The 14,342-nt window shown below is 35.7% G+C and overlaps 1 protein-coding gene and 2 pseudogenes across 1 annotated transcript; all 3 read right to left on the reverse strand.

Moving 5' to 3' along the window:
• Positions 1–1,943: 1,943 nt before the first annotated feature.
• LOC122348469 lies at positions 1,944–4,101 on the reverse strand (annotated as a pseudogene).
• Positions 4,102–4,807: 706 nt separating this feature from the next.
• LOC122348858 lies at positions 4,808–6,001 on the reverse strand (annotated as a pseudogene).
• A 2,528-nt stretch (positions 6,002–8,529) lies between these two features.
• LOC122348471 (periodic tryptophan protein 1 homolog) lies at positions 8,530–14,102 on the reverse strand. The gene is given in 17 exon segments (XM_043243928.1): positions 8,530–9,517; positions 9,592–9,697; positions 9,764–9,885; positions 10,636–10,726; positions 10,800–10,911; positions 10,994–11,055; positions 11,247–11,273; positions 11,275–11,350; positions 11,424–11,499; position 11,542; positions 11,637–11,755; positions 12,357–12,467; positions 12,545–12,641; positions 12,722–12,807; positions 13,457–13,620; positions 13,781–13,839; positions 13,932–14,102. Coding segments are annotated over 17 exon segments (1,458 nt in total). The 5' UTR covers positions 13,998–14,102; the 3' UTR covers positions 8,530–9,434.
• Between the last annotated feature and the right edge of the window lie 240 nt (positions 14,103–14,342).

Below are 14,342 nucleotides of genomic sequence, written 5' to 3' on the forward strand. Positions count from 1 at the left end.
AATGGTCTCTGAGATTAAACACCTGCATTATTTGTATTTATACCTTTCGTAGCGTGAAATTGACAGGCTATTTTTTTGTTATCTGCTGAGAGGCTTCAAGCTACACTTGTTAGAAGCCTGTTTTTACCAGAGGATAAAAAATGGTAATTGTGACTTAATATAAATTCTTTTTCTTTTTCTAGCAATTCTGAGTTTAGATATCATTTCAAAATTCAGACTTTTTCTTGCAACACTGAGAAGCCAATTGAAGGATATAAAATTGCGAGATGCAAACTATTATTTTAAAGAAAAAAATAAAATTGTGAAATGTGGAATTTTGAGAAAAAGAGTCTGTATTTAGAAATGCATAACAGTAAGATTCAAACCTGGCAAAAAGCTGCCTAACAGTCAAAATTCAAACCTGTAAAAAAAAAAAACCTCAGAAATGAAGAGCCAAATAACATAACAAAAAATTTTTACTAAAACTGAACATTTACAGATTTAATTTTCCCAGACAAGTCATACAGATTCCACTCCAGCCAAACACAAACCTTTACACGCACACTCACACAAGTTTCGCTTGGAATACAACAACGTCAGAGCAGGTTCTGTCAGATAGGCAATGATATAGACAGGTTCACCACATGCATTTAATGAGCTGAAGAGTTTCACAGGAAAGTAAAAAAAAAAAAAATTCACATCATTTTATCCCTGACCGAGAAGCAGCATATATGCATCCCATGTTTAACAGGCCCTCCCTCTACACCCCGTAACATAAAAATGAACTAACAAAAATGAACCATCCACTTGGATGCAGGGCATGGAGCCTACAATCAGTTTCCAGTGAAATCCACTGCGCTAGTGACTGTAATAGACTGTACTACACATTCTGACAGGGTCCAGTGTAGTGACCACGCAAGGGATGCTGGGAAACCCCAGGCCATCACCACACATCATTTCCTGGTCGAACCCAGAAGCAGAGATCATAAAGTGGGCGAACATTAGCTCTGACCAGGAACACACCGACACTCACCCAAAGGGCTGCAGTAGTTGCTTTTGAATCGTATTTTTTTCGCTTGCTGTTTTAATTTGTCTGAGAAAGTGTCCTTTAAATGCAAAAGAAGACAGGAGGAGATTGTTCCACTTCTCTTATGTGATGCCACCGTTTCCTTTGTCTAAACTTCAATATTGTTGCCAGCATAAAGCCTGGTCCATGTTAGGGCTGCATGAGAGAGGAAAACACCCTCCAGAACATTAATTAAGATCATATTGACTTGATTTGGTTAAATATTATAAAATATGAAGCGTAAAAAAACAGGAAAAATGTTAAAGATTTTTTTTAAATATTTTAAATATAAAGATATACATATAATTTTTTTCTAAATATATGCGTGTCTCTATATATACACATAATAAATGTACACATTTTATTTTATTATGTACATAAAAACTTATTTTTGAGCAGAGCATGTGTGCTATATTTTATGTTCCTCATTATCTTCAGCTGGGATGTTTCTGTGACCATGGACGCGCAGCCACGACGTCCATCAGCAGATTTCACTGTTTTAATGTCATAAATGTCTTTTTATTGTTGCTAGCATAACTATTACAAATAAATATACATTTTATATTACTTTTTTAACATATGCTAATATGTAAAAACTAACATGATTTTTCTTTTTAGGGTTAGGGTTAATAATGTTTTTTAAATAATTTTTTTTAAGTGCCATTTTTACTGACGCACACTGTGCTGCTTTCTTTGTCACAGGAACATCCCAGCTGAAGATGAGGAAGTCACATCATTCCTTTGACAACTGCATTCCAAATAAATAATACTAAATATTGACACTCACAGGCTCTGCTCACTCAAGTCCCCACTAACAAGCATAAGGATGATCACTTAAGATTGTGAAATGTGCGATATACAATATGCGAATCATTACACCCCTTGTAATAACAATAATTATACACACATTTCTTCAAAAGTAATTACAAAACGACATAAAAAGCCTAGCTAGTGCTGATGAGAAGGTCTCACCTGTTTCAATGGCTTGAGCCTCGTTGCTCTTCCACTGTTCAGCGACATCATTAGCCAGTGGGTCATCAGGGTTTGGAGCGCTTAGCAGAGCCTGGATAGAGAGCAGCACTGTACGGATCTGAAGAGCTGGAGACCATTTATCTACAAGAGAGTAGAGACAGACATTTGACCATGAGACCTATTGAAGCCTACAGCATTGCATTTGAAACATGGAGGTCTCTAAATGATCAACATAATCAAAACTTTGCTGTTCAGCTTTATGTGTCTTTTGGCTTTAATCAAGCAAACATTTTTCTCTTTTGTGGCTCTTTTTTCAGGATCTTTTGAGGAATGTTTGTTTTCAGAAGCTTTTCTTTCAATGTTCCTCAGTGGCGTGAAGCATTTTTTCTATCCCTCAATCAATCATCACTGGATTGCATTGCATTTCATGTTCTGATCATGTAAATATAATCATGCTTAGACAAATTATTGGAGATACAAAGTGCTGACTGATTATTTTATGTATCTAATATAAAAAAATCTTGATTATTTAAAATTACAAAAATCTGAATCAAAAACTTTTGTCAAGTATCAGCATCGGCACCTGACTGCATTTTATTTGCTCAATTTGAGTTTCTCCTCGATTTTCTCACTGTATCATATTATATGCACTACAAAATCCTGAAACACATGAAAGATGAAACACACATGCAACTTAAACTACAATAGACAATTCAGACTTCTTCATATTTCTGGGTTTACAAACTCTACAATCACCTTTCAGGATGTCCAGGCAGATCCTGCCCAGTTTATCCACATTAGGATGGTAGATTTTGGTCATGAATCGGACCTTGGGAGCAGCCATGGGATACTCTTCTGGAAGGAACAGCTCCAGTTTGAAAGTCCCCCTCAAGGGCGAATCCTGTGGCCCAGCGATCACCACATGGAAATAACAGCGTTTCCCTCATCGGGCTCCGCTTTAATTCCAGGCACAGGCTCGGCCAACAAGCGCTGTGTCTCCTGACAAAACACACACACGCAATAAAGTTTGTCCATGAAGTGCTATTAATTTTTAATTAATTATTTTTTTTTACAAAGGTCATGGGTTTGTGATGAACTGAATTGCTTCATATAAAAGCATCTGCTGAATGCATGAAAATAAACGTAATGCAACCTATGATCTTTCTTTGGTTTCAGTTGTATGAGCAGCATTGAATACTTTTGATAAAGTGTGCCCATGAAACCCACACAAAAAGTGTGCCCATTTTTGTAAAGACATTATGTATACTTTCCATAATTCATGGAGATTCCTGTTATGGTTTGTGACACCAAATATTTGATTCACTCTAGTCTATTACTGACAACACTAGACTGATGTAAATTAATTTATGTTGTATTGCATTAAAAATAAATCAACGCCTAAAATGGCACATGACTGTAAAAGTAAACTGTGATTGGCTTGTTTAACTGTCTTCTCCTGTCTAAGTAGGCGATTTTTGGCCAGAAAAAGCTGCGGTATGGATCAGACTTGCTGACAATTAAAATTCTGCAATGCAAGATGAGAATCGTGTAGACACAAACAGCAAACAGTAGTGAATCCGTGTACTTAAAATTCACCAACTTCTTAAGGACACACACTATTTCTGAACAGTACAATTAATTTTCTATTTGCGTGCAAACTCTCCTTGCACGGAGTATTCTGCTAACACATGCACACATTTCCAGTGTTTCCCAGACTGGAGCGCGAGACCCGCATCTGCAAACACACCCAGAGTCTCTCAGCTGACAGACGTTCATCGCTGCACGCTTACAATCGCGAAAGCTCTTATACTACTCCGCTTTGTCTCTCTTTCTGTGAAGTCTATTCCCATATATTTTATGCATGTTTGAAACAGTGAGCGCGCGGGAGCCTCCCTACTGCAGCTCGGGCCAGTAGCAGCAGCACGTGCCGATTTCTTTCATTTTTAACGCTTTGCTTTTGCAGCACACACAAATACCCCAACGAAACTCACAAGACAAACATTATGAGAATTATACCTTAATAATCCTGCGGGGCAATCCAGCCATCTCGTTTTATTAATGCTGCTTGCGCCGTGGCCCGGTCCTGCTCCTCGCGTTGAGGTTGACAGCGCATGCGCGCAAGTCTTCCGGTAGAAAAACGTCATCATCTGTTCCGATTAGGCTTTCTGGGAAATGTAGTTTATCCACTGAGTGCTTACTATTTTGTGTGTACGCATTTCTAATCGTTTAAAATACTGTATAAACACTTTAACCTATTTATAATTCAGTTCCATTATATATATATATATATATATATATATATATATATATATATATATATAAAATCTTTTTTTACGTCTTGTTTTTAATACAAGTTTGAACCAAATTAATGACTTAATTCTATGCAAAAAGTAAAACATTTATGTACATATGTCATCTTTTGAGAAAATTCAACATATCAATTTTGATAATTAAAATTATCTCATGAGAGCTTATATATGTTTTTTTTTATCATATGTGATATTTTATGTTTTGTTATCCATTATTTGTTTTTAAATATTTCTTAATTGGTTTAGTGCATCTCATTTGTAGTTTTCATTAATTTAAACCAGATAAAAATGATAAAGTTGTGTTGGCAGCCTTTTTTTAATGAAAGTTGAATTTTCCTTTCAATATTTTTAAGATTTATGTTTATTATGAGTGATAACAAATAAAATTATAGTAAACAATACATTAAACCGATAGATGAATGAAGGGTTTATTTAATGTGAAGCAATACATAAGGAACATTAGAGAGGAGAGAAAAAGCATCTATCTGTCTTTGGGTGGATTTGGGTTTCTCGTCTGGTGTGATACCTGTAGTGAAAACAGAAGCACAAACCAGTTCATTCAACTGAAACCATGCAGACTATGTAGTTTTTGTCAAGCAGAGAGCAAACTCACTGTCCGACAGGGGTACCAGCGGTGTTTGGTGGTGTAAAACATCTTACTGAGCTCCTCTATAGTCGGGGCCTGTTTGTTATTTAAAAACGTCTTTACCGAGTCTGGCTTTGAGCACCTGCTCATGGGTTTCTGCATGATCACTGATAGCGTCTGGCCTGACAATCGGCTACAACAAACAAATAAAAAACACAAGCACTTATGCACAACATCTCCACAAATCAGTCTTCTGTACTTTCACAAACCACCACACACACCTGTGTGAGCTCATAGGGTACGTCTTCTGTCGGATGATAACACACTATTGTGTTTCCATCAGATGTCACTGCGATTTCCACATCACTGAAATTAAAACGATACATTTTAGATAAACAAGCAGATACAATGACACTTTATCTGATAAGGGTAAAGTGAACAATTTAGAGTGCACATATGAAGACATTATGTATTGGAAACACTGACTTGTTATCGTTCAAGGATGCACCTCTGATAGTAGATTTGTTGCAAGACGACAGAAAAGTTCCGGCTGAAATTGAAAACAACACATTTAAAGTCAAAGCAAATACAGACCAAAACGGCGCAAAATCATTTTCATTCATGAGGTCTCAAGTGTTGTAGGTTATACAGTACACCACAGTGCTACACCCAGGCGACGTTTGCAACATATTTACAGTAGTTATGAGTACAAATTCATATTATTTATAACCAAATGTGAGTATTCATTATTTTTTCATTATGAGAGCTCACCTCTAAATTGTATATTTTTGCTGGTGTTAACACGAATAAACAGGCTAGCCAGCCTGCCGATGTGACCCGACGCCATGCTTTCTGCAACAGAACTGTATCAGTAGAAGGGAAACGGAAGTTAAAGGACATAGCGGCTCAACAAAGACATGTTTTGCAACGTCCTCGGACTATATTTTTTAAAAATCCATATTTTTTCTATATCTTTGTTGTGTGTTTTGTTTAGTTCTGTTGTTATAACCCGAACTGTCTTAAAATTCGTCTCAAAATATGCCTTGATTTTTAACGTACTTTAACGAGGAATTCGCTTTTTGAACTTTAGAGCGCCCTCTAGCGGAACTATTACAGACAGTGCGCTACATAAATATTCTTCCGGGTAAGAAACAATCCACGCCTGTGGCCCTTCAGGCCCCACTGCTTTATTGAATAGAAAATAAACATATATATTTTTATTAATAATACAATTATTTATATATAAAATAAAATAAATGGGCACCTCGCAGCCCAGGAGGAAGCGTTAAACCTTTTGTATATGTAAAAGTAAAATATTTGTTTCGTTAATGTGGTATCATTATTACATTGAGCGCCCTCTAGCGTCCTAAATATTTAGTTTCCAATTTCCCAACCTAACTATATTAAATGGACAACCAGAGAGCAATCAAATAAATCACAAAGCCTTTCACTAACATTTATGAAAACCACTGGAGGAACGAAACTTCGCCATAGAGATCGTTTTATACAAAAGGTTCAAATAAAACCATGGATAAAATAAAAAAAGGAATCATTAAAATAAATGTCAAAATTGAAGTCTATTAGTTTTATTGACTTTTATGAAAGAATGTTTTAAAGGGGCAAAAAATAAAAATAAATTTCAGCAGTACCACAGTACGCCACTGGAGAGCATCGTTTCATTCAAAATGGTCAAATAAAATCATGGATAAAATAAAATTTAATCATTACGATAAAATACAAACTCCAAGTATATTTTACTGACATTTAAAAAAGATAATATTTTAAAAGGGCAACAAATAAACTTATCAACGCCAGCAATACCACAATACGCCACTGGAGGCAGCGAAACACCGCAACAGAGATCGTTTTATTCATTATGAAAAAAATATTTATTTTATGATAAAATATAAAATGATGTAGCCAATTATTTATCATTAAAAGTTCTAAAATACAAAAAAAAAACTTAAAAGCCAGCTGTACCGTAATACGCCACTAGAGGCACTACCATTGAGATCGTTTTATTCAAAAGGGTCAAATAAAATCATGGATAAAATAAAATTGAATCATAACGATAAAATACAATCTTCAAGCGCATTTTACTAACATTTACAAAAGATAATATTTATCGGGGCAAAAAAAAATATATCAACGTATCAACGCCAGCTGTACAATACGCCACTGGAGGACACCGGCATTGAGATAGTTTTGTACAAAAGGCTCAAACAAAAATGAGAAAATTAATCATTAAAATAAATTTGAATATTGAAGCCTATTAGTTTTATTGACGTTCATGAAAGAATATTTTAAAGGGGCAAAAAATAAATATAAACTCCAGCAGTACCATAATACGCCACTGGAGGGCAGTGAAACACCGCAACAGAGATCGCTTTATTTATTATGAAAAAATAGATTTCTTTTTTTTTAGGATAAAATATAAAATGATGTAGCCATTTATTTATCATTAAAAGTTTTGAAATAAAATTTTATAAGAGCAAAAAAACAACTAACAAAAAAACTTAAAAGCCAGCTGTACCGTAATACGCCACTGGAGGGCACTATCATTGAGATCGTTTTAGAAAAAAAAGGCTCAAAACCATGGATAAAAATTGAATCATTAAAATAAATGTCAATATTGAAGCCTATTAGTTTTATTGATGTTAATGAAAGAATATTTTAAAGGGGCAAAAATAAAAATCAACTCCAGCAGTACCGTAATACGCCACTGGAGGGCAGTGAAACTACGCAACAGAGATCGCTTTATTCATTATGAAAAAATAGATTTCTTTTTGTTTTTAGGATAAAATATAAAATGATGTAGCCATTTATTAATCATTAAAAGTTCTGAAATAAAATTTTATAAGAGCAAAAAAACTAACAAAAAAACTTAAAAGCCAGCTGTACCGTAATACACCACTGGAGGCACTACCATTGAGATCGTTTTTGTCAAAAAAGGCTCAAAACCATAGATAAAAATATAATCATTAAAATAAATGACAATATTGAAGCCTATTAGTTTTATTGATGTTAATGAAAGAATATTTTAAAGGGGCAAAAAACAAAAATCAACTCCAGCAGTACCACAATACGCCACTGGAGGGCAGTGAAACACCGCGATTGAGATCGTTTTATTCAAAAGGGTCAAATAAAATCATGATTGAAATAAAACCAAATCTTTAAAATAAATGTCATTATTGAAGCCTATTAGTTTTATTGACGTTTATAAAAGAATATTTTAAAGGGCAAAAATAAATATAAACTCCAGCAGTACCATAATACGCCACTGAAGGGCAGTGAAACACCGCAACAGAGATCGCTTTATTCATTATGAAAAAACTGATTTTTTTTTTTTTTAGGATAAAATATAAAATTATGTAGCCATTTATTTATTAAAAGTTCTGAAATAATTTTATAAGAGCAAAAAAAAAACTAACAAAAAAACTTAAAAGCCAGCTGTACCCGTAATACGCCACTGGAGGGCACTACCATTGAGATCGTTTTAGAAAAAAGGCTCAAATAAAACAAAATAAACAATGAATCATTAAAATAAATTTAAATATCAAAGCCTATTAGTGAAAGAATATTTTAAAGGGGTAAAAAACAAAAATCAACTCCAGCAGTACCGTAATACGCCACTGGAGGGCAGCGGAACACCGCGATCGAAATCATTTTATTCAAAAGGGTCAAATAAAATCAGGGATAAAATAAAATGTAATCATTACAATAAAATACAATCCTCAAGCATATTTTACTAACATTTACAAAAGAGAGGATTTTAACGGAGCAAAAAAAATGTATCAACGGATCAACGCCAGCAGTACCACAATACGCCACTGGAGGGCAGCGGAACACCGCCACATTGAGATCGTTTTAATTCAAAAAGGGCAAATCGTGAAGAATTAAAATTTACGGGAAAATAAGCGTACCGCAATACGACCCTGGAGGGCAATGAAACAGAGATCGCTTTATTTATTATGAAAAAATAAAATGCATAAAAATATTTTTTTTTGGATAAAATGACGTAGCCAATTATTTATCATTAAAAAAATCTGAAATAAAACTTCAAGAAAAAAAAAAAAAAAACCTTAAAAGCCAGCAGTACCGTAATACGCCACTGGAGGGCAGCGAATCCCCACAATAGAGATCGCTTTATTCAATAACCATTTGAGAAAGCATTAAAGCAATTTGTTTTTAAACAGTGACAGAAAATTTTGAAATACAGAATAAGACGAATGTCTTAGATTCCATAGTTTTATATTGGAAATTACCATAATTATTTATACACTTCCTAAGAAGAAGAAATATGAAGAATATGGAGAGAAATTTCAATCATCCTTAAGATTCCCTCAAAGGAAAGCGGCTTCAAACATTTGTCAAAGACAGCAAAGTTCTGATATCTTTTCAGAAGATAAATCTGTTCTGCACATTGACAGACGCTGTTCATGTTATTCACTCCGAAGCACTGCTCCATTCTTCTTCTGGTCTTCTGTGTGTCAATGATTTAGCCTCAGGTTATGCCGGTGTTTTACGAGACATCCATGACACCGCTCGATGCTCCGGATACTGTATTCGCCACCAAACGTTCCCGGCTGCCAAAAGCCTCAGCGACTGGAAATAAAACAGATTACAGTTAAGAAACCATAAACCCACACAGATCCTGACGAGACGCTTAAGATTCTGACCTGCAGCGACGTCACTAATGTCCCAGACGCGCAGCCCGTCCTTCTGTCCTCCAAACGCATAGACGAACGGCAGATCTGGACAACAGGAGCCGCAGAACAAAACACCCTGACAGAGAGACAGAGTCGTGTCATACAGCTTCACTAGAGAGACGCTGGCGTGTCAGATACGCACCATCTTCATGTCTCTGGAGTGGATCAGGCTGGGTTTGTCTCCCATGATGTCCCAGACCTTCACGTGTTTATCCGCTGAAGACGTCACCAGACAGCCGCGGACCTGACTGCTCAGATCCATCCCTGAGAAAACACCGCCACGGCTATTATAATCAGACACAGCACTACTGATACACATTTCAGTTTAAGTTTTGGTCATTTTTTTGCAGCTTGTCATTTTAAATATTCATGTTTTTCCCTCAACTACAACTAAAACAAATGATAAATTGAAATGAAACAAAATAAGCTGATATAAGCTGACTTTTTTTCTTCATAAACATGTTTTTGTTGTTATTTTACTACTACATATTACATTTTTTGTAACTGAGAATTTTTTTATAAAAATATAAATCTAAAAATTTAATCTTAATAGTTTAGTCTTAATCTAATAAATCTTAAAAGTTATTTTAGTATGTAATTGATATACTATTATATGTTGGAAATGGATTTTATGTTTCAAATATTTAAATTTTGTTAATGTCATGTCTGTTATTTTTACATAAATGTTTTTGTATTTCAGTTTTAGTTATTTCAAGTTAAAAGAAACAATTAAACATTTTGCCATGGAAACTAGCTGAATGTAACTTTCACAATTTTATTATGAATTGTTTGATTATAGTTTCTATGATTTATTTTTTCATTTTAAGTCATTTAAGCAATTGTTATTTTATGTCACATATATAATTTGTTGCATTTATTTATTTATTTTAATTTTAGTTTTGAGCCATCGTAGCTCTTCAAGTTCAGCTAAATAATGACAAACGTTAGCTTGGCACTTAATTGAAGTAACCTTTTTATTCCCAAGTAATGAATGTTAATGCGATTGCGACTGACCTGAAACTTCTCCATCGTGAGCTCTGAGTGTAAACACAGGTTTATCCGAACGAGCATCCAGACAATAAATGAAGCCGTCCTCTGTACTCGCCTGCAATACACATCTCTCATTATTCCAGGTCAGAGTTCAAAGTAAATCTCAAAGTGAAGACTCGTCTGCTCACCAGGAAGTGACACGGAGTGAAGTGATCCCAAACGAGGCGCTCCACCTGTCCACTAAAGCGCCAGATCCGATGGCTGTCGTCTGGACTGCGGCAGTCGTACAGGATCGCAGACCTGTGACACACAGCGCTCTGATTGGTCAGGCTCAGCTGTGCTGCGCTCTGATTGGTCGAGCCATTTCTACATCATGACCTACTTGTCATATGATCCGCTGATGAGAGTTTGAGCCTCAAACGGGTGAAACTTCAGCGTCTGAACCTGCAAAATTAATTAATTATATATATACATATGCACCTAGAAAACAGTAAAAAATAAAAATCACAACTTTTCTGTATTTATGATCAATTAAACGCAACCCTGAGCAGAACATCTTAACAATCAGGTTCTTTTTAGAGGTTTGTCTGTACAGAGACAAAAGCTGCCCTGAGAGAGCCCTCTTCAATCAGTACCTTATCTGTGTGTTTCTTGAGGGTCTTTCAGCCGCTGCTGGTTTTCCTTCTCCATATCCCACAGGATCACCGACTCATCCGCAGGCGCTTCATCACACTCAGCGCTAGAACATTCCTGCAGCAGAAACACTCATCAGACTCCGGCGATGGCAGAAAGAAAACGCTCAGCGGTCTCACCTGACCAGTCTGTTCCAGGACAGATCCAGCACAGCATCCGTGTGTCCGTCCCGAAAAGCCATGACGGACCGGCCGCCTTCAAAACACAGACACATAACACTCTGAGGCGAGAAATCACGCTGACATCCAACATCATGACACTGTGCGGCATTCAGAACTAACACCTAACTCAACACGTTAATGACAAGACAAAAAAAATTTACAAACAGGCACCTTCTTATTTTTCTTCTTCTTTTTGCTGCCGAGTGAGAAGGCCGGCTCCAAACAGTCCACCACATCCAGATCCCAGACATCTATCACCGGCGTCATGTTCCCCACCGACGCGTAATTCCTGCAGCACATTTTTTTTTAGTGATCATTTTATTTAAAGCAACTGTCTTTTTGTAGTTTCATTTAATTAATAATTATTAATAATAATAATAATAATAATAATAATATGAAATTACAAAAACAAAAAAATTCAGACTAATCAAATATTTTCAAAAATATTTTTATTATCAAAAATAAATCTAAAATGTAATTTAAAAAATGTAAATGTTCATCTTTTTGGCATTGGCCGATAAGTCAGACACTTTTATTTTGACAGCACTTTCAGCACTTCCTATTATTAGTAACAGGATCAAAAAGTATACATCTTCCCATTGTATAGATTTTTTTTAAAAGTCCTAATTATATTTTATAATTAATTTTCTAATTATTTATTTAGAATTTAGCAATGATTCTTTAAAATAAATCTCAATTTCAACAAATAAGCATGTGATTTTATATATTGGCTATCACAGAAATCAATATCGGTCTATTAAGATTATGTCGCAGCACGATGCTTTCACTTTGAAAATCGGCTTCTCCACTTTCTGTATCCCTCTTAAGCAAATTTCCCTACTACACAAAATATTTACATACATATCTGATGAGTGAAATTCAAATGTTCACCTTGTCCTTCCTCTGGATTGGGGTCAAAGTTCAGCCACTCCACACAGAGCGGATACGCAGGGAGCAGGATGTCATGATGCACATACAGAGAGTCTTCCTGGGAGTTAAACACTGACAAAACAAGCATTCAAAATCAGACGAGCCTTTCGATCCAGATAATAATAGAGTATCTCAATAACACCGCTTACCGTAAACCTCCAGGTTACAGCAGTCTTTCTCAGCCCGTCCAGCTAGAATCAGGTTATCTGTGGATTTAATCTGAAAATCCTCCCGCTCGTACTGGTCCTACAAAACACAGCTCACATCCATCAGATAAACTATAAAATGTTATATATTTCAAGTTGAATGTGTTTAGCGAGTCTTACGGTGTCTTTGATGGTGATGTATGGATCCTCTTCATTGGTGCCAAACACTGTCAGTCCCGCCAGACTGTCTCCAAGATTTGACGTAGCTAAAAAAACAAAAGTGAATGCCTGCCTCTTGATCATCAACAAATATCAAACCGGTTTTCTTCTCACACTCTTTCTGTCAATTACAGAGAGTAACAATCAGGTTCTGGTAGTAAAATACCATTTATTTTCTCCCTTGGTCAAACCTGTTAAACACAACTCTACTGTGAGCTCAGAGACTGTTAATCAGTTGCATATGCTTTTGTTAAATCCATCAGCTCATATTATTTCTGCTTATTTATTTTTAAATAGCAATGCTTCACAATGGAAACCCTGGTGATATACTGCATTACCCTGTAATAAAAATTCCACCAATGAGAGGGTCTCAGCAACCCAAAGCTCCGCCCACTCACATGAAGAGCAGCGATAAACGCAATATACTGTTTCTATATTTACACAATTCATTTTTAAATATGTCATTTTAGAACTCGCTATACGTTTTGTAAAAAAAGGCATTAAGTCTTAAAAAATAATAAATAAATAAATGATGAGGCTGCTGCATTCTATTGGTCAGGCATACAGACAAGCCCGCCCTAATCTCACCCCATTGGTTGAGAGTAATGAGTGACTTACACTTTTTGCAAAGTATTTATTAATAAAAGTAAACACGTCATAATTTGAAGCCAGATCAATTAAGCAGGTATGACATACCGATGTCTTCTTCATCATAGTTTTCCAGCCCGTACTCTGCAAGCTCATCCTCTTCCTCTTTTATTTCTTCAGTAGCAGACGGAACAGCTGATGCCTCTTCACTGACATCTAGACCACTGACCACACCTTCATCAACCTCCTCCTCCTCCTCACCACCGGGATCACTGGAGAAATGTGAAAGTTTAATAAAATTAACCTATAGACATCATAACGCTAGGTGGGCAGATTTCATTCGGATATATTACTGTTTTTACTGGCAAAAATCTTTGAAATGTAACGAGTTTGAACTCGTTATGAAACAGTACTAAGCGATTAAAATCTCACCCTAGCTCCTCTTTAGCCTCCGATATGATACGTTGTAGCTCCTCTTTGTTCAACTCAACCTGTAACGATTATTTAACTCCAGTTAAAACCCAGACACGTGTGCGATTTCACAGAAACATGCGGTATAAACACAATCACGTGACAAACTCACTTTATCCGGTGTTTCTTTAGCGACTCCGTGCTTCACCCATCCGACACACGTTATTTGAGAACTCATGGTTTATTAGTATATATTTAGGACGACAAAACAACACACGAGGACTGCCCGAGAAGCAAACGGCACTGCGACGCGCCCCGATGACGTCACACATGCGCCGAGGCACAGAAATAAAATGTCCCAGAGCGGAAAGATGCAGTTCTTCTAAACATGCAAGTGTACTTTATTTAACTCCAGTTTTTATTTAGTTTAACCTGATGTACTAAAATAACTAAAACGGAAACACCAATCAATATGATTATATAGACTATAGATTATAAAATCCTAAAAAAGACGAAATGATCAAATTACTAAAACCTTAAGACAAAATGAAAAGCTTGTATTTTACGTTTACTGTGGTAAGTA

This window comes from Puntigrus tetrazona, chromosome 7, assembly GCF_018831695.1.
Source record: "Puntigrus tetrazona isolate hp1 chromosome 7, ASM1883169v1, whole genome shotgun sequence".
NCBI classification, from domain to species: domain Eukaryota; kingdom Metazoa; phylum Chordata; class Actinopteri; order Cypriniformes; family Cyprinidae; genus Puntigrus; species Puntigrus tetrazona.